We start from the raw sequence: 24473 nt of genomic DNA, 5'->3' as shown, positions 1-24473 counted from the left end.
CGATGACCTCAACATCCAGGATGTACGTGTATATGCTCGATGCAACCGCGAAGCTTTGGATTATACCCGTTCCGCTATCCAAGCTGCCCAAAAGCGTATAGAAAGAGAAGCAAACAAACGTCGTAGACCTGTAGATTTCGATATCGGCGATTATATCTGATTGGACATAAGGCACCTGCCAACTCAGCGGCCAGCTAAGAAGCTTGATTACCCAACTGGTAGTCGCTTCAAGATCCTGGACAAAATCGGATATTCATACTGCTTGGAATTGTACTGAGGCCGATAACGCGCATTTGAATAATATATTAAAAATAGATTTTCGCTTAAGCTAAAGCTGTATTTAGAATTTAGTAGTATACTTTTATATAGAAAAAAGTATTCAATTCAATATACAATTTTAAAAGAATTAATAAAATGAAAAGAAAAGAATTACAATTATTAATTAGAATATAAAAAATCGATTAATATATTTCTTTTTGAATTATCTCAAAAATTAAAATTTTTATTCAATTTAAAAGTATTCTAATAAATTTGAATAATAATCAATTTTCAGAATTGAATTTTTTATTCTTTAAATACTTTTAAATTAAATATAAATTTCAATTTTTAGTATAATTCAAAAAGAAATATATTAATCGATTTTTTATATTCTAATTAATAATTGTAATTCTTTTCTTTTCATTTTATCAATTCTTTTAAGGTTGTATACTGAATTGAATGTTTTTTTTAATATTGATAATATTATTCAAGGTTTGATTAGTCATCAGCCTATCAGAAATCTGATAAATCATTAACCCTAATATTTGAGGTATCTATAATTAATGGATTTATTGATTAAAATTATATTATATTGAATATAAATTTCAATTTTTAAAATAATTTAAAAGTAATTATATAAATCGATTCCTTGAACTCTAATTGATAATTGTACTACTTTCTTTTTTATTTTATAAGTTTTTTTAGAGTTATATACTGAATTAAATATTTTTTTTTAATATTATAGAATTTAACTAAAGTTATATTAGTCATACGATTTAAGTAAGATAAGTTCGAGCTCAAGTTTAAGATAAGGAATTCTTATTAAGCTTATCTCGTTTATTCTAGAGTAGTTTATGTATTATAAGGAAAACCATTTGAAAATAGTTTTAAATATTAGTATACTTTTTATAGAAAATTTAAAAATGAATTCTAAAATTAGATAAATAAAGTTAGCTTTAAGGGCTATTCAACAATATAATTTTCTTTTTACAAATTCTAAAATAAGATTGAATTCTATTATATGGAATAAGATTTCTATAAACATACTATTCAGATTCTAAAATTTCTTTTTTCATTAGGCGAAAATCTGTTTTTGGTGTATTGTTTAAATGCGCGTTATTGGCCTCAGTAGTTGCCTGATACGATAAGGATCTATAATATATTCCCTGCCGACAAACTACAGAAAGCTGCAGATGACCTATCTCGCCTATTTCCTGGTCAGTATAATAAGCCGCCACCTCCTGTCAATATTACAGGAACCGATGAATACGAGGTGGAAAAGGTTCTAGCTTATCGCCAACGTAGGAAAATATTGAAATATCGTGTTTATTGGAAAGGCTACAATGTGGATCTAAAATCCCCTAGAGTGCGGGCAAATGGCGCCCATTGTGGTCCGTGCAATATACCTTGTATGAAGAAATATGATTCAGCTAGCCACCTGCTCGTTCACCCAACGATCGCCCTGCTACTGAGAAGGGAAAGAAGAGAAAGAGAAGAAAGAGGAGAAATCACAGGTTGACGATGCGCTACTCCAGGAATTCCGAGGAATCAGATCATCGGCGCAACGTTACTTCGCTAGGCTGTACGCATCATGCGCCTTCAGATTGTCGTGGCTGGCTGGAGGGACGAAGGCGTGCTCGAGGGAGGCAGGAGACTGGCAAGTCGGGGATCAACATGGCAAGTTTTTGCTTGGAGAAAGCGGCGGCAAGTTATGAGGATTTCGAGATATGCGGGCTCACAGTGAGCACAAGCAAGATCTGAATATGGTAAGGAGATTTAGAGGACGTCGACTGAGCGAGTATATAATCTCGTCTGATGCCCCCTCGATCAGAGGAGAATACAGCAGACATCAGCATCCACCTCCTCGTCTACCAGTAGTTCTACCACTTGATTCACTGTTCCTAGCGCCTTGCATACATACCTATTCACCTCCTCTAGCCAACTTATTTCACCTCAAAATCTTTCAAAATGTCTGCCGACAAGACCACTGAAGCCATCTGGCTCGCCTATGGCCAATTCGTCAAGGAGAAGGCTGGTGTCCAGATCACGGAAGGCGGTGATGCGGCTTTCTTCTTGGCCAGTAAGGCCCAGAAGGGCCCTCCGGCCGGGTCCATCGTCCCCGAGCCATACGGAAATCTGGGTATCTTCAACATCGGCAACAACCTCCTGTCGACTGCCGATGTTTTTTACAACCCCTCCTCCCAGAATGGATATGTTGACGCCCTGGAGACGTAAGTGGCACCGAGTCTCAGACTTGTTTTTCTGTTCAGTCAATGTTGAGGTCTGCTAACCATGAACCACCGGCAGATTCCTCACCAACGTCGACCTGGTAAGGATGATTTCATTGATTCCAATGTTCGGCTTGCTGACTATTTATAGGGTGGAAGCCCCGGAGAAGGTTTGGACACTGCTATTGTCAACGCCTTAAAGGACAAAAATGCTGCAGATGAGTGGCTCAAGCGGGAGAAGCAGAAGGCTAAAGACACCTATGTCTCTGATTATGCGGATGGCTTCACCAAAGTTCCCAATCTCTATGACTGGATTCTGGATGGCAAAGCGCCCGGTTACATCACGGCTGAGAACAATGCGACCAACATCGCGAGCAGAATCGAGCAACTCCAGTTCCAGGTGGATGGCCCATTGGCCACCAAGATCAGCAAAGACAAGGCCAACATCAAGAAGGCCCAAGATCAGTCAGGGCTGAAGAAGGGGTGAGTACACATTGACTCCCATTCCCTTTGCCATGACGGTATCTCCTTCAGAATATACACTCGAAACTAACGGCCATCCAGCTTCAACATGGAGGCTGCTGCAGGCGGACTTCCCTCCGCTGCCGAGATGAAGCGCTTCCAGCAAGCTGGTAACGATGACCCAAAGCCGGCCGTCTATTATGTCCCCCAGTACACGGGTCTTGACGAGTACAAGAAGTTTGTCGTTGCGGCCGAGACCAAGGTTGCCTCCACCACCTGGAAGCCTGCCCAGTCGTACGACCTCAAGATCGACAAGAACAAGAAAGTCGAGGACTACAAGTTCGGCCAGACTTCGGGCGACGGCAGCGTGGGCGTAAGCTGCGGGCCCTGGTTCGCCTTCGGGGCCAGCGCCAACCACTCCAAGACCTCGACCGACTCGAGCTCCCAAGTCGAGACCGAGGACGTGTCTGTCAAGATTCTCTATGACGACATCAGGCTCGTTGCCATCAACCCTGGCCAGTGGTATGTCTTTTTTCTGTTTCCCCATTCTCTCCCCTCTCTCTCTCTCTCGCTCAATCACCCATACAACACACATAACTTGCCCTTCCGTTTCTGAACCAAGTATCTCGATGATCCACACCTGCCTCTCACTCCCCTTCTTCTCTTCACAAAGTCATACCCAACGGACCACCCCACTTACCAAAAAGAAACAGGCACTTCAACACCAAGGCCTACCGCCTCCGTGGCGACGCCCCCAAGGAAGTCAAGACCCTCGCCCGCGTCTCGCAGCTCGTCGTGGTCACCGGCCTCGGCTACGAGATCACCCTCGGCGGTACCGCGGCCACCAAGGTCGACTCGCTGTACAAGCAGGCCACCCAGGCCGGCGGCGACCTGCGCGTCTTTGGCATCCCCATCAGCCTCGGTGGGTCCGGCAGCAACACGACCGAGACGAGCTCGCACCGCTCCTCGTGGGACGCGGCGAGCAAGACGCTGACGATCAAGCCAGCGCTCGAGGTGGGCTACGCGACCGTCGTGGGCGTGGTGGGGGAGAAGGTCCAGACCGCGGGTGCTGCTCCTGCTACGGAGTAATTTTAAGGTGATGATAGGGTGTGAAAATGAGGGCATTCGGAGTTTAGTGTATGCATTCGGAGATGCTCGTAATCAGAGTGCCATTGAGGGCCCCATCAGAGGCCCCAGAGATAACGCTGCTTGCTAATTCATATTTCTAATACTTTCTTTGTTTTGTCATTCATTAAAGATATAAACCCTCTTCTTTTCTTTGTGAATTAAATTCTTCAAAAAAATACAATTGAATACATTCTCAGCTTAGAATCTTATGATTATAAATCTTTGTTTATAAGAATTTTCTATAATTTCTATTTATTTTCATTTGTAACAATTCTATCAATTCTTTATTTAAAATATTATCGTTTAATTCTAAATTGCAAAAAGTAATTAGAAAAGAACTTAATCAATATTTTAAATATTTAATCGAATATTATAAACATTTATTTTGTTTTCTTAATTATATAGAAGTAATTAGAATCTCGAATATTAATAATCGATAAGATTATTATAAATAATAAGTTCTAAAGACTATAAGTTTAATTATTAGTTAATAATAATATAATCTTAGATAGTAATCTATATCTTATAGAATAGATTAGATAGACTATAGAAAAGACGTAAAGAATAGACTGTATTATTAATATTAAATATAACATATATTCTATTAAAAACTATATATAATCGAGTTAACTATATTAATTAAGATAATTATCTAATACGCTTAGTATGTTTAGTATACTTTCTAGATTAATACTATAAGATATATACTCTTATATATATATTTTATTTAAGCTAATATAAACCATTATTTTATATTCTCTTTATATATAAGAGTTATAGCCTCAGCTTATCGCATACTATCTTATTTTATAATACAATCCCTATAGAAAAGTCGTTTTCTCATATAAACTAATTCCTTTTATAATTTATTTAATAATTGAAAAATTAAATTAAAAATTAAAAACTGAATTTATGAAAAATTATTATATTTTAAATCTTAAAAATAAAACATATTTTTTTAAACAATTTTTTTAATAGAATTATAGATTTTCAAAATTAATCATATATAACACTTTTCCCATACAAAAAAATCGATTTTTTAAAAAAATTAAAAATTCTAAAATTGAAATTTCTAAAATTGAAAATTCTAAAATTTGAAAATTCTAAATTTGAAAATTCTAAATTTGAAAATTCTAAATTTGAAAATTCTAAATTTGAAAATTCTAAATTTGAAAATTCTAACTTTGAAAACTAATAACTTTATCAAGAAAACAATTAAAAATAATTCATTTATTTTTTTTAAATAATTTCAATAAATATCTATTATAAATCTTAGATTGAATCATTTTATTAATTCATTTATTCAAATTTTATATAATTAGAAAGTTAAATAGATAAAGGTTTTTACTATGTTTTCGCTTAGTATACGATAAGCCGGGGCCTAAACTCTTATCAAAAAGATTATATAGCAGATTTCATATTCTTATTTTACTATATAAATATAGGTGAATAACCTTAAGTCCCGAGGTCATTATACTACTCTAGTATTAAGCGAAGGGGCTAGCTTCGTAGTATATAAGGATTGCTTCTTTTAGTACTTGACTAGCTCTTTAGATAGAATAAAATATTAATATTTAGAACCTACTACCGTAGGTGCTACGTCATCTGTATCCTCCTTATCAAGATTATAGAGAGCTATTATGAGATAATAAAGATAAACTAAAGCGAGCTACAACTCTGTAAAGTCAACAAAAACCCTAGTCGAGGGGCGAAGAACTACGTCATCTGCTTCTACATACTAATCATCTCCTACAAGAATAAATTAAGCAAAAGAGGAATTGTTTCTCATAGCAAAGAAACTTTCAATTCTTTTGTTTAGAGTTTACAGATTCCTTAGGAGATTGTTATTTTTTAATATTAAAAGGCCTATTATTTAATAGCATATTGTGGTTATATACTTAGTATTTATTACTAGCTTTTTGAAGGACAATGTTAGATACATAATCTACTTATGGATTTTCTAATAGTTTATCTATAAAAATTACAAAGTATAAGAGATGAAAACTACTTCTACCATAACACAAATAAATGTTAAGGCCGTTCTGTTACAAATCTAACATTTCAAGCCCTCTGTCCCTGTTCATTAAGGATCAAGCACATCTACTAGGCATGCCTACCAATTCCAGGATTTGCCATATTTTGCCAAAAATTCATCAGGCTGCCCGTCCCTCTTGCCCTCAACGATATCGACAATCCCAGCGGCACTAGTCTCCGAGCTTTCAGCTCCCTGGTTTATCCTGTTTTGTCTGTCCTTCTCGCCGGTCAAGTTCGTGACAACATACCCCGGACAGAAAGCCCAGACCTTCGCTCCCCAGCTCTTGTAATTCACAGACATGCACGCAGTCGCCATGTTCAGTGCCGCCTTGGACATACGATATCCCTCTTCCGTCGCGCCATAATACTGAAAATCGGGGTTTAGCCTCTCAGAAACGGAGCCCAAACATGAGCTAACGTTAATAATCCGAGGGTCCTTTGATTTCTGGAGAAGCGGTACCATAGCTTCAGTCAAGAGAAGGGGACTGACAGAATTGGTGTTAAGAGTCGTGATATAAGCGGAACGACGATCGATAGCATCTTGGGGGATAACCCCAGCGTTGTTCACGAGTACATCGAGCACACCGAAATCGGCGGTGATCTTGGCCACAGCAGCTGCGATAGATTCGTCCTTTGTGATGTCGAGCTCGATCAGACTGATCGTCCCCGCCGGTTTGCGAGCTTCAATCTCGGCGAGGGCTTTGCTACCCTTCTCAGCGCTGCGGGCGGCGAGAATGATGTGGTTGTTAGGACTTGTGCTGGCAAGCGCGTAGGTGGTGTCAAAACCGATGCCCGTGTTGGCTCCTACTATTGGGTCAGCGCATATCCAGGCTCAAGATATTATTCTGGACCTTCGACAAATAGATTTATTATACTCCTACAGGCAAATAGATCTCACTGACCAGTAACAAGAATTATTCTTTTCGATGCCATAGCGTATTGACGATCAGTGATGAAGTTTGACTCTGTGTGGAGTTGGGATGAGGTCAGTGATAAAGTTTAAGTATTTCGAATTCGATGTCGGTGTAAGTAATAGAACTCATAACGCAGGTGTGAAGAGTACGACTATATGTTAGCAAAAGAAAAGTACCCCTGGCGTGGACTAAATTATCCGTAACGTCATACGTCTCCATATTTTCAATTAATTTGGCAGGTGGTGTTCAAGCTATCACACTGTTTTCGAAGCGAGGAGGCAATTCCGACATTGGTCTCAAAGTGGCAAGTCTGGGGCTACGCAATTGTTAGGTTCACAATAATCGCAAGTGCCCGGCCCGGTACGCTAGGTGGAAGTTAGATTTTCGCTCAGTAATGGAGAGCGAGACCTCCGAGCAATGTAATTTGTTAAGAAACTGCTGTTATAAACAAATCGCATCTATCTAGTGTCCGGTCCGATTATACAGTGGTGGAAAGCTGAAGCTGTAGTGATGCCTACTTTATCATTAATTCAGCTGCAGGGCTACTAGTAACTCAAACTTAATTATATGGCCAAGTCGAAGAAGATCCTGAATTCTTAAATTTCCTCCGGGCTTAAGTAAAGACCGGTTATTCGAGCGGTTCTTTTGTCTGATTATGAGATATACTAGAGTTACTAGAGTGAAGTTTATATTTGTGGAGAGTTGTTAGTAATTTTCCTCCGGGCTTAAGGTTAAGTAAAGACCGATTATCCGAGCAGGACAGGTTTTTCGCCTAATTACCAGACATACCGAAGCGAAGTTTACATCCATACAGTAAAACTTAGCTATAGTCAAGTCGCTCTCAAGAATTCACTTGTGCGGAGGCACTATTTTGTTTCACTAACTCCGCTGATAGGTTCCAAATATGTGGATTCACCTGTGACGACCTTTGCCAAGCAGGGTGTCCAAATGGTGGCTGTAAGTACTAGTGGACTCTTAATCCGTCGAGGAGCATACTTACCCTTACCCAGGCCGACTTGAATTCGAAGTTTTCAGTCGCAGAGGCGCTCAAAGGCACACACTGCGACTTCCTTGTAACAAATTACTGGGAGACCGCCACCCCAGGCGTCGAGCGATCCCAGGGCACCACCGTCGCAGACGCACCTAAAGCAACCTGCATTTCTCATCTCATCTATTCATCTCTGCTAAATGCCAGCAAGGCTGCTAATGGTAGATTGAAGGAAGTCAAGCACTTTGATGAAAAGGCCGATATCGAGGAGCACATTCGTGCCAGTCGTGTTCCTTGTTCGTTCTTCCTTCTAGGATACTTCGTGGCCAACTATACCTTCATGATCCGCAAAGGAGTAGATGGCTCCTACGTGCTTGCCTCCCCTGTGAGCGGAAATTCAAAGTTTTCTTTGATTGATGCTGCTCGAGATACAGGTAAGCGAACCCCTGTTGACCATGTAAGACGGCAAGCATCATACCAATCATGCGTATAGGCAAGTGAGTGAAAGTTATAATGAAGAACCGCAAGAAGCTTCTAGAAAAGCGTATCTTGACTACAAGCGACTTCTATACATCTGAGCAAATCGTTGCTGAGTCGGTTTTTGTTTTGAGGGCTTATCGGTGGTCTTATCGACATGTCTCTCGGTCTCTGTCAGGGAAGAAAAGACGATTAGATATCAACTCATTTTCAACTCTGAAGTGAATTGAGTGTAGAAATTAAATCATATTGGAAAGATATATTGTACCTAGGTACCTAGGTTTTGGAACTACCTAGTATGAAATCTCAGCGCTTTGAGTAATGCGGTGCGGTGTCTCATCGGCTGTTCGGGAAAAGGATTAGTCATCCAAAAGATCTTTTCTGTAAATCGATTCAGAACGCATCTACCATCTACTAGACAATAAAAAAAACTGACTGGTCATTCATTGACGTTGCTATATCTTATGCTCAAACTTATTAATATACATACACAGCTTAGAATCTCATTCTTAATTATATAAGAAACATAGTCCAATAAGGAGGGGCATTCCTTAATGAATATAACCCATTCACATACATCCCTTTGCGCGCTTTGTGCTGTTTTGAGAGTTTTTTGCGGTTTGCGCTTTTTGTGCGTAGGCTCGCCACCTTGACAACAGTCATACAAACTTTTACTATACAATACCGTGGGATATCTAGTTCCTTCGAATTTGGAATAAAGTTTCTACAATTTTGACTTTTAGTAGAAGTCGCTTTCCTCAAAACTTATAAGGTTAAGTAAGTATGGCCTTAAAAGAAGACATGACGTCCACGACCTGTCCGACAACAACAAACAACAATATCAATTCTGGTGAGAAGATGGAGAATATCTCAACTCAAAATTCAGTATTGATCACAACATCCTATCTATTATCAAATCTTCATTGTCCCTCGTGTGTTTCAAATATTCAAAAGTCCCTTTACGCATTGAGTCCTCGGCCAAAAGATGTTACTCCATCTCTCATGTCTTCATGGGTGACTGTCCAACACGATAAAAGTCTATCAACTGAAGTTATTCGGAAGGCGTTGCAATCTGCTGGATTTGAAGTGTGCGATGTTACGTCTGAGGAGTACGGCAGTCTTGCAAGATCGCATATACAACATGACACCGATACAGGTTACCTAGACCAAGTGCTTCAAAAATGGTCAGCTACCAGAAGACCCCGAAGACAATTTTCATCGTCATACTTTGATTCGAACTATGAACGGCACTTGGAGAATTGTGAAATTTGTCGCCAGGACGCCACGGGAGCGAATCAACAAAATGTTTCAAAGAATTTGGGACAATCAAGTATACTTTCAGAGCCGCCATATAATAATACAAGTGATGGTAGGAACGATGGTACCACAGAAAGTTCCGGCAAAAGAATGGAACCTTTGGTAGTCGTTGATTCCATCGATTCAGTTCCTCAGACATTTCGAGCATCGCTGGCTATTGGTGGTATGACATGTGCCGCTTGTGCCAATAACATCGTGCTAGGACTAAAGAAGAAGTCCTGGGTGAGGGATGTCGTTGTTAATCTCATCTCGAATAGCGCTACAGTTGACTACGCCGATGAGAAATACACATGTCAAATAGTTGAAGAGATAGAGGATCTTGGTTATGATGCGGCCTTGGATAGTGTTATCAATTTGAAACCCGAGCCTCAAAAACAAAAAGTGACGAGGACGGTTGAGATTATGGTAGATGGCATGTATTGTGATCATTGCCCTCCTCGAATCAACAACAGTCTGATCAGTTTTGGCGATCGCATTACCCTAGACAGAGCCTTGAGTTTAGAGAACCCAATACTAAAAATAACTTACACCCCATCGGCACCTACTTTCACAATCAGGCAGATTCTTTCCAAAATCTCCAACGTCGAAGAAGGATTTGTACCGACAATATATCATCCACCGACTATCGAAGAGCGGTCTCAAATAATCCACAAAAGGGAGCAACAAAGAATATTACTTCGAGTTATCGTCACTTTTATCATCGCCATTCCCACCCTCCTTATCGGTATCATTTTCATGAGTGTGGTACCGCCATCCAATACAATCAGACATTATTTTATGCAGCCACTTAGAGCCGGCGTCGATCGTGCACAATGGTCTCTTCTCGTCATGGCTACGCCGGTATACTTTCTTTGTGCCGATGTCTTCCATAGAAGAGCTCTGAAGGAAATACGCTCGTTATGGAGACCTGGCAGCACGACACCAATTTTTCAAAGATTCTATCGTTTCGGAAGCATGAATATGCTCATGTCACTAGGTACTACGATTGCCTATGTATCATCTGTGGCTCAATTAATCGCCGCTGCATCTCATCCGACTGCTATGGTGGATGATAGCTCTTTCTATTTTGATTCAGTCGTCTTCTTGACCTTATTTTTACTCGTTGGCCGTCTTATTGAAGCTTACAGCAAGTCAAGAACTGATGACGCTGTGACTATGTTAGGGAAGCTACGACCCACAGAAGCACTTTTAATTGTCCCGAATCTATCAAACGAACCGGACGGGGATTTTCTTGTTCCATACTCTGATGAACATTCAGGAACCACCTCGGGTGAACAAAGCTCTATCAGAAGCGTCAACGTTGATTTGCTTGAGTTTGGTGATACTATCAAGGTTTTACATGGTGGCTCTCCAGCATGCGACGGCAAAGTTATCAAGGGAGAGACTAAATTCGATGAATCGAGTTTGACCGGAGAGGCAAAGTTGGTCAAGAAAAGTGCGGGAGATAAAGTGTTTTCTGGAACAGTCAACAAGGAATCCCCAGTAACAGTCAAGATTACTGGAGTCGCTGGATCTTCAATGCTCGATCAAATCGTCATGGCAGTTCGTGAGGGACAAACTAAAAGAGCACCCATGGAACGAATTGCAGATACTCTAACCGGTTACTTTGTACCTGTCATTACCCTCATTGCCATTCTCACTTTCATTGTTTGGCTATCTCTCGGACTTTCAGGAGTCTTACCAGACGATTATCGTGGCTCTAGGGGTTGGGCTGTTTGGTCTCTTCAATTTGCTATAGCTGTTTTTGTTGTTGCATGCCCTTGTGGTCTAGCACTAGCCGCTCCTACTGCACTATTCGTTGGTGGCGGTCTTGCAGCACATCACGGCATTCTAGTAAAGGGTGGCGGCGAGGCATTTGAGAAAGCTAGTAAGCTCGATTGTGTGGTATTCGATAAAACAGGCACCTTGACTCTAGGAGGCGAGCCAACCGTCACAAACTTTGAATTTGTCTCAGACAACAAAAACAATCTGATTGTCTCAAGCGGCCAGAGTAGCTCAAACATTCAGATTGTTCAAGGCGATGACAATGCTCCAAACAATGACATTATCTCAGGTAATCTGATTGTCCCAACGAACAACAAAGAACAAGATCTTTTAAATTTGATCAAGGTCGCCGAAGAAAATAGTAGCCATACCGTGGCCAAAGCCATTGTCTCATTCTGTGTCAACAACTCAAAACCATCCTTCAAAGCCTTCACAGATATCGAAGAAATGCCGGGTTACGGGATGAGAGCTAGCTTTAGTAGCGGGAAAATGCTAATTGGGAACGAATCACTTATGACACAATATGGAGTCAAGATTGCCCCTGTTCAACAATCTCGCTTCGATGTATGGAAACAGCAAGGCAAATCGGTAGCACTAGTAGCTTATTCTACGTTGAATATGCCCTACAAACTTACGGCCATATTTGCAATCTCTGATCCAATTCGTCCAGAGGCTATTTCTATTATCTCAGCCCTGAAAGCACGTGGTACGGCTGTCTGGATGCTTTCCGGCGATAATCAAACTACGGCCAATGCTATTGGACAGCAAGTTGGAATTCCCTCGACCAATATCATAGCTGGAGTTCTCCCTTCCGAAAAAGCAAACCAGATCTCCTATCTTCAAAAGTCTCTACCTCCTAAGAAAAATTCATCCTCCAAAAGAGCACTCGTAGCAATGGTCGGCGACGGCATCAACGATTCTCCTGCGCTAACCACTGCCGACGTAGGAATCGCTATAGGTTCTGGTTCTGATATTGCTATCTCCTCTGCTGAATTCGTATTAGTTTCTAGCAATCTCCAATCCCTAATTACGTTGTTGGATTTGAGTAAAATGGTCTTTCGAAGGATCAAATTCAACTTTGGTTGGGCTCTGGTTTATAATTTGATAGCGCTGCCGGCAGCAGCAGGGATATTCTATCCAATTATTACGGGGGGAGGAAAACACGTTAGGTTGGATCCAGTCTGGGCAAGTTTGGCAATGGCAATGAGTAGTATTAGTGTGGTTTTGAGCAGTTTGGCGCTGAGGAGTAGAGTACCGGGACTGGGGTTCAAGGCTAGGAAGATGGAGGAGTGATTTTATAACTTAAATGGCCCTCAGTTGTGAGTAGAACAATGGGAAGCGTAGAGATTTCATGGCATACTCTTGAAGTGAACACACATCAGGTGATAGAAATTTGTTGTGAAGGTCTATGCTGTAATCTGACTTACGATATATATGAAAACTGGCGAGGTTAGCCATAACAAGACAAACATCCCTCGTGGCGCAATTGGCTAGCGCGTTCGACTGTTACCTGAAGCAATTCAAATAGATAAATCGAGAGGTTCGTGGTTCGACCCCACGCGAGGGAGTATTTCTCTTTTGCTTTAATTTTGCTCTTCTGTGGTGTTGTGAATCACCATTTCGTTGCTTCAAGAGGTAGCTTTTGGAAGAGGAAACTTTGAGCACAATGACTGACACGTTGGCCCGTGCACTCACATTGGAACAAGCCCGATGTCTTCTTCATATCTTCATTCCCCTTGCTTCCCTTTTGCCCTTCCGTCAAAAGAGATGTGGATGTGGTGGGGTAATATCAAAGCCTTGTGGAGTTATATCTTCTCAAAGTGGATCTGATTGGATATGAAAAAGCTCCGAGGTGGGTGCTTCATAAAACTTTTTTAACGTGCATGAAAATTTTGGTTCAGCTGAAGCTCCATGGACTTCTTCTCCCATATCAAATTTTGAGCAAAAAGGAAATGTTTTGAATTTCTTCCCTCCTGAGCATAATGCCAAGTAAGCCAAGCGTCAGTAAAGAAGCTGATCAAAAATGTCCAAAAAATCCAAAAGGTATGTTGATGAGAGTGGGATTCGAACCCACGCCTATTACTAGACCAGGAGATTGTAAACAACCGTTTGTTAAGAGTTAATCACCTTAACCTGGCGCCTTAGACCAACTCGGCCATCTCACCTATTAGATGGAAGTCTGGCATGGCGTTTCTATATATCAAGCTGTTTTCAAGCGGGGCAGAAGTGTCAGAGGAAGAACTTTCTTCTCCACTTCATACTCAAAGAATGCCCCGCTACATATCTGATTTCAAAATGGGTAAATTCTTCCTTGCTCTTGACTCATAGAGCCCAAGGTGTGTCTTCACAGCAAGAAAGGCAATATAATGATGGAATTTTGTAGTGATTTCTCAATTCATTTGTTCATACAGAAGACCTTGTCCCCTGGAACTTCCTTCCCTTTAGATTGACAAAGCCCGTCTGCTATTCAAAATTGATGTACCCCCACCGTAACGCCTCGCTATTCCTTCCTATACCTTTAAGATATTATGATTCCTATTCTGTCTTTCCCGTAGTCTTTCCATACGCTCCACCTGCCGCTTTCCTCATTTCAAGAGCTCTCTTGTATGGAGGTGCTGTTGGAGGTTGTACAGGATCAAGTGTGATACGATCCTTTGGTAAATGATATGAAGCATCAGCATCATAACCAGATAAATCTCCACATGCCAAAAATGGAGCTATCCATCTTCCTGATTTTCTGGCTTTAGCTTCATCACTAGGAAGTTTAACTTCCCATACTCCATCTTCTCTACGTGTCGTTGTCTTGACTTGATTTTCTGACGGTTTGTTGTCTTCGATATTTTGTGAATCGATAGGTGAAACTGTTGGCTCTTGACTAACAGCTGTATCGACCATTTTGGCGAGTCTATCCCCAACACCCATAGGATCTTCCATGCTAGCTTTGAATCCCTCTGGCGGTTGGAAATTCAAGCAGACAATGAAAGCTTCTACACTGCTTGCACGACTTGACCTTGGTTTTGCAACAACCACCCTTTCGAAGAAGATTTTCAATTGTGCAAATAGAAGATCAACATTTCTTCCTCTGAAGATCTTTGCAACAAACTTTCCACCTGGACGGAGGACGCAAAGTGCAAGATTTAAAGCGGCGAAAAGTAATTGTGATTGAACATAAATGTCTAGATCATGAAGACCTGTAACATCAGGGGCACCGTCACTGATAACGAGATCCACGGGGTTGGAAGCTTGCTGGGAAAAGGATTTCGGATCATAAGAAGAATCGAGAGCACTTAGAAGTAATGGAACGGTTGCAGGATGTGTAATATCTGCTCGAAGTGTTATGATTCCTTGCAAAGGGCTCATGGGTTGTAAATCGATAGCCACAATTTTTACATCTTTCTTAGGTTTCAATTCGGTCTCGTTTGATGGCTGCTTCTCTTCTGTTGAAGATGGGATATTGATTTCAAGTATGTTTTGTCGCATTCTAGCCTCCTTGTCTTCCCATGCTGCCCGACCGAATTTCTCTCCTTTGATTAAGACTCGGGATAGGACTTGAGACCAACTTCCAGGGGCAGCGCAAAGGTCTACGACGCGAGTAACATCGGAGAAGAGGTCGAATTCTAACATTAAGTTAGTCAAGGTACTTTGCGCAATACAACACTGCACAGGGTAATTATATAGTGGGGTGGGTTAATGCCTTCATCGAGTTGTAATAATTTGAAAGCACTTCGAGCTCTCCATCCTTGTTCTTTTGCGAGCCTGTAATACGCATCACGCTTATCCTTTGAGGATTTTCCCATCTTGGAAACGGAACGATTATGAATGAACAAAGTTGTGGAGAAGAATTGAAGTTGTCGATGAATGATTGATTTTTACGACAAGGCTGAACCACTAATCTAGCGCGGGGCTGAAAGGCTAGATCGACAGGGGTCTTCAGGAAAAAAAGTTATCGATATGCTTTTCTGAGAGAAACGAGTTGATTTGATACCACGAGAAAATTCAAGAATATCGACCTCGAGAATTTTCAATACAAAATGGATACTAAACAGAAGAAACGCTCTCATTCAGAGACCAATGGCTCACAGAAAGCCCCAAAACGTCAAAAGATCCAAAAACAATCCAAAAAACAAAAGAAAGATGCGCCGAAGAAACAAGTTGCGGTAGATTCTTTGCCATGGAATGAAGTAACAATGCCAGATATGTTTGAAGATGCCGAGGGTTTCTATGGATTAGAAGAGGTGGATGATGTTGAGGTAGTGCGGGATGGAGATGTTGTCACATTTGTATGTATATCCTTGGAGGAGGTATGGAAGGATGCTCATTTCTCTTAGGTATCTTCCAAAATACAGCCTAAAAAGGACGACGACGAAGAATTCGAAGGCTTTGGAGACGATAATGAGGATGATAAAATTATAGAGGCGAATGATAGTAGTGAAGTGAAGCCAATTCTAAAACCCACGGAAGAGAGCACGGAAAATGAAAAACCGGAAGGACAGAAAGAGAATTTAGAGAAAAAGCCAAAGCCCGAGAAGAAACAGAAGAAGGACAAGCTAGATACGAAAGACCAGGAGGAGAAATTACCAAATAAGAAGGAGAAGAAGCCGAAAAAAGAGAAAGCGCAACAACAGCCAATTGACAAAGATGCCGGCCTTAAACAAGATCCTTTGAAGAATGTTTTCGAAGCACTCGAAGAGGATGCTGCAAAAGAAGTTGATGTTTCAAGCTGGGAAGAGCTAGATCTTTCATCAAATACTCTATCCGCATTATCTAAAATGGGCTTCTCGAAGCCAACTCCAATTCAATCAGAGGCTATACCAGAAGTGCTAGCTGGACACGATGTTGTTGGAAAGGCATCTACTGGTTCTGGAAAAACATTGGCCTTTGGAATACCGATAGTGGAAAAGTGGCTTGAGGCATATGGAGAACTCGATGAGGACGAGCTTAAGAAAAACACAAGGTCGCCAACTGCATTAATTCTTTCGCCAACAAGAGAATTAGCACATCAATTGACTGAACATATTACAGCTTTATGTAAGGGTATGCCTACAAGTCCATGGGTAGCTGCTGTCACCGGAGGTCTTTCCGTTCAAAAACAACAACGTCAATTAGCCAAGGCAGATATCATAATTGGTACACCTGGTCGCCTCTGGGAGGTTATAAGCTCTAGCAATGAATTATCAGCCAGCTTGAAACAGGTTAGGTTCTTGGTTATTGATGAAGCAGATAGACTCTTGACCGATGGCCACTTCAAAGAAGCAGAGGAGATTTTAAATGCTTTGGATCGTACGCACGGTGATGAAGACGACGAAGAGGAAGATACATTACCACCCAGGCAGACTTTAGTTTTCTCGGCCACTTTCCATAAGGGTTTGCAACAAAAGCTTGCAGGAAAGGGCAAGCAATCTTTCAAGGATGAAAGTCAATCTATGGAGTATCTTTTGAAGAAGCTCAATTTCAGAGAAGACAAACCCAAATTTGTTGACGTTAACCCAATCTCGCAAATGGCAGCCAATTTGAAAGAGGGTATGGTAGAATGTGGCGGAGAAGAAAAGGTAACATTCCATAAACCACAATTCACGTGCACACTACTAACAACTCGCAGGATCTCTACCTCTACTCTCTCCTCCTGCACCACCCCAATCAGCGAACCCTCATCTTCACCAACTCCATTCACTCAGTTCGCCGCCTAACCCCCATGCTCCAAACGCTCAACATCCCCGCCCACTCCCTCCACTCCCAAATGATCCAAAAAGCCCGCATGCGCTCCATCGAAAAGTTCTCCCGCACAAACAACACCGGGTCCGTCCTCGTCGCCACCGACGTCGCAGCACGTGGTCTCGACATCGGAGGCGTCCAACTAGTCATCCATTACCATCTCCCCCGCACCGCAGACATGTACGTACATCGATCCGGTCGCACCGCGCGTGCCGCCGCCTCGGGATCCAGCATCCTCCTCTGCGGCCCGGAGGAAGTCGTCGGAACCCGCAGATTGGTCGCCAAAGTCCATGCCCAAAATGCGCTGCATGGCGAAGGAAAGAAATCGAAATTCTACATCCGAAGTCTAGATATCGATCGCAGAGTCGTCGCGAGACTTAAACCGCGCGTGACGCTCGCGAAGAAAATCGCAGATAGTGCATTGGCGAAGGAAAAGAAAGGTCACGATGACGATTGGGTTAAAAACGCAGCGGAGGAATTGGGCGTCGAGTATGACGAGGAGGAATTTGAAGCGTTGGGCGGAGGGAGAAAGGGCAGGGGAACGGGAAGACGGTTAAAGGAGAAGGAAGCGAGAGGGATGAGTAAAGCGGAAGTGGGAGCGCTGAGAGCGGAATTGCGAGCGCTGTTGGCGCAGAGAGTTAATGTGGGGGTGAGCGAGAGATACCTGACGAGTGGCACGGTTAATGTTAATGAGTTGTTGAAGGGGGCGAAGGGCGAGTGGTTGGGAGAGGTGGAGGGCATTGGTATGGAGGATGAGTGATAGATGCAGTTTGAGAGGTGTGGTAGCGTGTACTGTAGTACTGTAGTAAATCGATCTCTTCTTGACGAGGATTATTGGCAATGAATAAATTTAAATATTACCACACTACCTACCTACAGAGTATGATCTAACCTTTCTTGGTCCTCACTCACTCACTCACTCACTCACTCACTCACTCCCTCCCTCAGTCCATCCATGTACACAATGATTATTTAAATTATGTATTCCTACAAGCCGACTACCGACTCTGACTAACCAGCTAACCTCACTCACTCACTCCATACACTATGCATTAACCACTATCCACTATCCCCTATCCACTATCGACTATCCTCGCCCCCTCCAAATCAATTCTCCACACCCCTCGATTCCCACAAAACAATCAAAAAGAACTGCCTATGCATGCATCATCGTCATCATCATCGAAGAAGACCACCGATCACGGCACGTATAACCACGATATCAATGACCAATGCATCTGAAGCTCCTTCCCATTTCTCCCCGATCCAGGTGCAAACTCCTCGCACCTGGAATTTTTGCACACTACCACTACTACTACTACCACTACCACTACCACAATCATCCATTCCACAAACCGATAAAAAAAAACCAGAAGAAAAAAATACACACAGAAGCAAATCAATACACCGCCGCACCCCCTACTCCACAATCACCACAACCGAACCTCCTCCCCTTCCATTCCATTGCATTCCCAACCCCGTTCCTCGCCCCACAAACCAGAACACAAGCACAAACCCATAAAACTAAAGACTCAATCTCAATCTTAAACCCAAGCCCAAACACCTACCAATATGCAGGGTATGATATGCAGCATTTTCCCATGTCCTGAATCATTACAAAAAAAAAGCTGGGAACTGCCTATACTCCTAACGAATGCAAACGAGTAAACAAGCGAGTAAAAGCTTGAATCAAAAATCCCGAGCCCTTTCTTTCCTTTCCTCATCCCATCCATTCTGATAGAAAGAAAGAACGAACGAACGAAAAAAAACTTCGACCGGGTATACGATAATGAATATAATTTAGTTATTGTGATCCCAACAACTGCTAGGTGTAATCTCTCGGCCACAGACCGATAAGTTAGTATAATGAGGAAGAGCATTGCGAAATTAATAACTCAAATTCGCCTCATCCTCATCATACGCATCCTCCAAATCAATCTGTCTTTGCTCATCATTCCAATCCCTCGTCTTGATACCCATCTTCGCCCTAACATCTCTCTGAATAGCCAAGAAATACTTCCTCAAACTTTTTAATCCCCTAAGGAATCCCAGATCCGGTTGATCAGGATGCCGAGGTGGACAATTTCTTCCTGGTGCTAAACAATCTTCTCTGATTGCACAATTTGCGAAATCTGCCATCTTGAGATCGATTTCCCTTCTTCTGCTTAAGGGTTCAAATGTATTACTATCAGACTCTTCCTCTTCGTGCGTTTCGCCATCATAGAACAAAAGCAAACTGGCAGCGTAGAAACGGTATCCCGGTAAGCTCCTGATCAAAACCTCAAGTGTAGAAAGCTTATGAATGAGAGTCGGAATGTGTCGTAAAACACTTCCATCGTCGACGCCATCATACAAGAACCGAGTAAGAGCCTTTTGAAAGTCCGGTCCGGCTTTGAGATCTCTTCCGAAATACTTATCATGGAAAACGTACCCCTGAGTCTTCACATCCCAAACTTGCAGACCACAAACTCTGACACCTAGATCGTGAGATGTTGTCGCCTCACACTTCGTGCGTTGGGATTGTTGTTTCTTCTCCACTGCATCGATACCATATTGACGAGTTCCCATCTTGAGATCCATAATACAAGGTTTCTTCATGCCAGCCGTCAAATCCTCCAAAAGTAAAAAATATTGAATCCGTTGACCTTGCGTCTGGGCTTCCTTGGGATTGACAGGTCGAGGAGGGATTATAAGAGCGCTCGGTGTTATCTTTGGGGTGACTGGACGTTTGATCATAGTATTAGAATCAACTGGCGTCAATTTAGGAATCTCATTGACATTTCCAAGCTTACGTGTCGGCTCTTCCTTCACAGATGATGTCACCTTTTGTGCGTCAGCCGGTTCGGGATCCATAGCAAAAACGTCTTCTTCATCGCCCTTGTAGCCAGCATCATCTGCCTCTTCAAAATACTTGAGATTTCCTCGATCATCAGCTACTTCCGTAGGCCTACGGCGAAGCCCACCACTGGAGAAACGTCTCTTTGGCCGTTTAGGAGAATCTTGAGGTCCTGCAATCTCAGGTTCAGGAGCACTAGTGCCAGCCATATGATCGAATTCATCATCATCTTCTCCATTTTCGACATGGCCGTGTCCGTTCACTTTGGAATCATTCGTCGATACAGGCGGGGCAGGCGTAACAGGTGTCATTGGCGAGAGTCCAGTCTTTTGTTCAGCCGCAGATTTGATAGCTCTTGTGCGCATTGAGTCCTTAGGTTGTTGGCCATCGACCATCTTATTTGATTGAACTTTCAAGCTGGATTCCGAATTGGCATTCCGTAGCGAGGCACCGTTTCGAATCGCTCGATTTTGCGTTCCTAGCTTCTTATGTCGATGAATGGGGATTGGTTGCTGTAAAAATGCTTCTCCAAAAACTTTGTTTCGAAGTTCCTTGTTGATCGTGGTTGCGCCCCAGCTGACTGCATGCTTGTCTGATAATTTTGGACGAAACGTGAAATCGCCGCTGGGCGGTGGTTGACTTTGACTTTGACCTTTTTGCTGGTGAGATTCCTTGGTACTAGGGGCCTCGACCGGGTCAATTAGATGAGGATGGGGTTGTAGAAAGCTTTTTGGTATAATGTGTCTATTGTCAGCAAAATTGACAGTTGCTATAGGAATAGAAGATGTTTTTAGTGACTGGCTGATCATTCTTGTTGGCTCTGGGGTCTTGATAGAGTTTGCCTGCCCATTCGTGCCGGTCGAGGTAGCAGCATCGTCTTTTGTTAGTTGTCCGTCAGTACCATTGGAGTCGGCCGTGGCGTCTTTGTCATCCTTGGGTGGTACTTTTGGTCGCACATGCTTCTTCTCCAAAGTCACATTCAAAACACCAATATATCTAAAGATCAATCAAAATAAGTACATTAGTTCAGGTTGAAACTGGTGCCTGAGGAAGGGCTTGGTTTGTTGTCTTGATGAAGACTCAGCTTCGATGCCAGAAGCGGGGATGAGTCAATGAAATACACACGTACCTTGGAAGAAATTTCATAAGCTGCGGATGTTTCTGCTCGCATATCTCGTAAAACTTGTTTTCACCATTATTTAATTCCTTGCAAACGGCACGGTTTGAAAATCTCCACATGGTAGTGTGACCACCGACTTGATGCTTGTACGGAATTAATTCAACAGAGCCTTTTGATTTTCTAGCTTCGTCTTGGTCTTCGCTGACATGTATCTTGGGTGTCGGCACCATGAAGCTACGACGACGCCTTGAAGATGTAGGTGTTGCCTCAGGATCATCAGTCAAGCTTGATTCTTCATATGCCGTGGATTCTCCTTCATCGTACGAGTCATGATTTGGGTCATAAGTATCTGTAGGAGTGATATAGCCATTGCTTTCTGCTGCTGGCTCATGCTGCTTAGGAAGACGTGGCGATGGTAGTGGTCGTGATTTACCTTCTTGACTTTCATAAGTTTTATCTACTTCACAAGATGGGACTCGATGTTCTTCAAGCCACTGTTGTGGGTCTGAATCTTCTGATTGGACTTGATCATTACCCCCAGCCCTTGCGACAAGGTCTACTCTGTCTCGCGGGCCCTCTCCCCTCCGTTCAGATGTACCATGAGGGGTCTTGTGAGGAACGAATAACGCCGATGAAATCTTCTCCTCGCCGGATTCATCACCGTCATCACGACTCTTAGTCTTCATTAGTTTAGTGCCATCTTCACTGTCTTCTCGATCTAACTGAGGTTTGCCTAGTGAGTTCTCCTCGCCCGAATCCGACTTCGACTTCTCAGATTCTGGAGCTGGTATGCTTCCTGAGAAGGAAGATCCTTTCGCATTACCGGGTGTTAAATTGTGATGCTTGCGTATATCCGCCAGTAGCTGCGAAGGCATCCGTCTTACTTTGTCTGGACGCAGAGTTTCGATACTGTGAGATGGATCAAAGTAATCAGTTTCGGTAGCCAGTCCCTCGGTAGGATTGGGAGTGGATTCGTAACCTTTGCTGTGGGCGGACGACTTGGTAGGCGACTTCGGATCTGGAAAAGGTGACAACGGCTCACTTGCAATGCCTCTTGTATCTATTGTCCCACCTTCTGGTATGCTACTGATCCTAGCAGAAGAATTTGCATCTTTTGGATGAGCTCTGTTCTTGTTTTCGCGCTTCTTTGTCTTATCCTCTGGCAGACCTTCTCTAAAAAATCTCAAGCTGTGACTTGCTTTTCGACTGCGGTTGTTGTGCTCGACTCCCGATAGCGCTTCCGCAATAGCCTTTTCGACCGAACCACCTTGATCGTCATCCCCTTGTTCGCAGATGGACCAGGCCTTCTCCACAGGTGGACTTGCCCTGGCATCTCTCCATGATCGATAGCTAGCTCGAACTCCATCTACAGGGGGTTCATCTGAAAGTGACCGAGCTGGTTCCTGCATGGGTGTTGATGGTCGTGTTATTATGGCAGTATCACCTGGGTTGGTGGAGAAAGACCCTTTGGGTAAATCCTGGACTCTCTTCTCCTTTGCTGTTCGCTCCAGAGAGGTCCCTCTTCCTTTGGCGTTTGAAGTTCTGAAGGAGTCCCGGTGACCGGAGAGAGCATGATTGACTTGATCCATATCGAAGATCAATCCTGTGGAGACGAAGGGCGTTGCCCCGGCACTGACGGGTCTGTTAGACATGAAGCCGTTTGGATTGAAGGTAATCGAAGCTGTAGCAATGACCGCGTCGTTCAAGTCCTCTGCCAAATTCCTAGCTCTCTCATTCTGGTATTGATGGTTCGAGGAAGAAGGTCGTGGCTGTCTTATGCTGGAAAGCGTATGTCGAGGTGTGCGAGGAGTCGGATCGATACTGGTTGCCGCCGATTCTTGAAGATTCAAGGATAGAGCTTGAGTTAACAAAGAAGATTGATTTGCACTTGATGAAGTTGGTGGCGCGTTGGCCCTTCCTTGTGCTTCATTTTGATCGCCATGCTGAGAGATCTGTTGACCTTGCTCAGTACTCACCGGAGGGGTGTGTGCGGCATTTCTGGAGTCAGTAGGGGAGTTTGACATGAGGCGCACATTTATCGAATCCAGTGACAGTGTGAGAAAATGATTCGCAGGTATTGAACCTTCTCTCTTTTTTTTTGGTCAATGGCTGGATTGAGTCTGGGAGGAATGAATTGAAAGCCAAGGATCAATCAGGCAAGGATTTACGATGAGGGAAAATGTATGTTTGATAGAAGAATAAATTCTCTAGGAAACAACAATAGAGATCTCTTGAAGCTAGTAAAAACACGTGGAATTTCTCTTCTTGATATAGAAAATAGGAAATTCTATGGAATTAGATGAATTGGATGGAATTTCAGTGTTTTGTACTTTCTTCTTCTTCTCCTTCTTTCTTTTTTTTTTGGTTTTCCCTCTTGTGTTTCTTTGATAAGATTAAGAAACAACAACAACAACAACAACAACGACTGATTTTCCTCTTGTCTTGTTCTTTCCCGATTAATTGATAGATTGATGGATGAGCTTGATATGTTATCTGTGTAGTGTAGTGTGTGTGATGTAGTGAAGCAGTGAAGCAGTGTTGTTGTTGGGATTGGGATTGGGATTGGGATGGTGTTGATCAATCAATTGGGAGAAAGAGGAATGGAATGAAGTGGAATGAATAGTAAGAGTAAGGTACAGGTACAGGTACGGGTACGGGTACGGGATGAGATGGGTTGGGTTGGGTTAAAAGTTACTAATAAGTTACTAATAAGTTACCAGGTAGGGAGTAGTAATGGAACTTAGAAGAGGCGAGAGACGTTAAAAAAGTGGGCAAGAAGTGGTCACACAGAGAAATAGAGAGGACCAGACAGGAACAAGAAGAACAACAGACTGAGTCCTTGGTACCTGGATACTGGTGGTACAATCGAGCAGAATCAAATGTTTATCACTCTTCTAAAGAAATGAAACTCTTGAAACACCACCAACCCGTGGAGTTCGAGGGACCACCAGACACATGACGAAAAAGTATATCACGTTCCGCTGGGCAGGAATCCCAAAAAACGTAATTTGGGCTTCGAGAGCATCCATGACGAATCAGGGAGAGTTGAATACCTACCTAGTAATAATAGTAAGTGACAGCGGGATCAAGAGCAAGAGTGAATACGTGAGTAATGCCATACACATGTGCATACATATTTCCTGGCATCATTTCCCTGCGTCGATATCGCTCTCGGTATTGGTGTTGGGACGATCGAATTACCTCTTGCCTATGTAGGTAGTAGGTAGGGTAGATG

The 24473-nt window shown here is 42.6% G+C and overlaps 7 protein-coding genes across 7 annotated transcripts; 3 read left to right on the top strand and 4 right to left on the bottom strand.

Annotated features, from left to right (window-relative positions):
- Positions 1 to 2211: 2211 nt before the first annotated feature.
- EAE98_007213 (uncharacterized protein) lies at positions 2212 to 4073 on the bottom strand (the record flags this gene model as incomplete). Its single annotated transcript, XM_038954836.1, has 3 exons — positions 2212 to 2481; positions 2986 to 3460; positions 3649 to 4073. The coding sequence occupies 3 exons, from the start codon at positions 4071 to 4073 to the stop codon at positions 2212 to 2214; spliced, it is 1170 nt and encodes a 389-aa protein (XP_038808978.1).
- Positions 4074 to 6189: 2116 nt separating this feature from the next.
- EAE98_007212 (uncharacterized protein) lies at positions 6190 to 7043 on the bottom strand (the record flags this gene model as incomplete). Its single annotated transcript, XM_038954835.1, has 2 exons — positions 6190 to 6914; positions 7013 to 7043. 2 exons carry the CDS (start codon positions 7041 to 7043, stop codon positions 6190 to 6192), a joined length of 756 nt encoding a protein of 251 aa, XP_038808977.1.
- A 929-nt stretch (positions 7044 to 7972) lies between these two features.
- On the top strand, positions 7973 to 8513 carry EAE98_007211 (uncharacterized protein; the record flags this gene model as incomplete). Its single annotated transcript, XM_038954834.1, has 3 exons — positions 7973 to 7981; positions 8035 to 8446; positions 8506 to 8513. 3 exons carry the CDS (start codon positions 7973 to 7975, stop codon positions 8511 to 8513), a joined length of 429 nt encoding a protein of 142 aa, XP_038808976.1.
- A 759-nt stretch (positions 8514 to 9272) lies between these two features.
- Positions 9273 to 12863, top strand: EAE98_007210 (uncharacterized protein; the record flags this gene model as incomplete). The annotated part of the gene is made up of 1 exon (XM_038954833.1): positions 9273 to 12863. The coding sequence occupies one exon, from the start codon at positions 9273 to 9275 to the stop codon at positions 12861 to 12863; it is 3591 nt and encodes a 1196-aa protein (XP_038808975.1).
- A 1242-nt stretch (positions 12864 to 14105) lies between these two features.
- EAE98_007209 (uncharacterized protein) lies at positions 14106 to 15367 on the bottom strand (the record flags this gene model as incomplete). Its single annotated transcript, XM_038954832.1, has 2 exons — positions 14106 to 15187; positions 15265 to 15367. 2 exons carry the CDS (start codon positions 15365 to 15367, stop codon positions 14106 to 14108), a joined length of 1185 nt encoding a protein of 394 aa, XP_038808974.1.
- A 234-nt stretch (positions 15368 to 15601) lies between these two features.
- Positions 15602 to 18120, top strand: EAE98_007208 (uncharacterized protein; the record flags this gene model as incomplete). Its single annotated transcript, XM_038954831.1, has 3 exons — positions 15602 to 15850; positions 15899 to 17119; positions 17170 to 18120. The coding sequence occupies 3 exons, from the start codon at positions 15602 to 15604 to the stop codon at positions 18040 to 18042; spliced, it is 2343 nt and encodes a 780-aa protein (XP_038808973.1). The 3' UTR covers positions 18043 to 18120.
- A 1049-nt stretch (positions 18121 to 19169) lies between these two features.
- On the bottom strand, positions 19170 to 23262 carry EAE98_007207 (uncharacterized protein; the record flags this gene model as incomplete). Its single annotated transcript, XM_038954830.1, has 2 exons — positions 19170 to 21114; positions 21248 to 23262. 2 exons carry the CDS (start codon positions 23260 to 23262, stop codon positions 19170 to 19172), a joined length of 3960 nt encoding a protein of 1319 aa, XP_038808972.1.
- Positions 23263 to 24473: the final 1211 nt, after the last annotated feature.

The sequence above is a fragment of the Botrytis deweyae genome (assembly GCF_014898535.1).
Source record: "Botrytis deweyae strain B1 chromosome Unknown BDEW_016, whole genome shotgun sequence".
Classification (NCBI taxonomy): Eukaryota; Fungi; Ascomycota; class Leotiomycetes; order Helotiales; family Sclerotiniaceae; genus Botrytis; species Botrytis deweyae.
The sequence above is the reverse complement of the archived record's forward strand: the minus strand, read 5'-3'. Positions and strand labels throughout refer to the sequence as shown.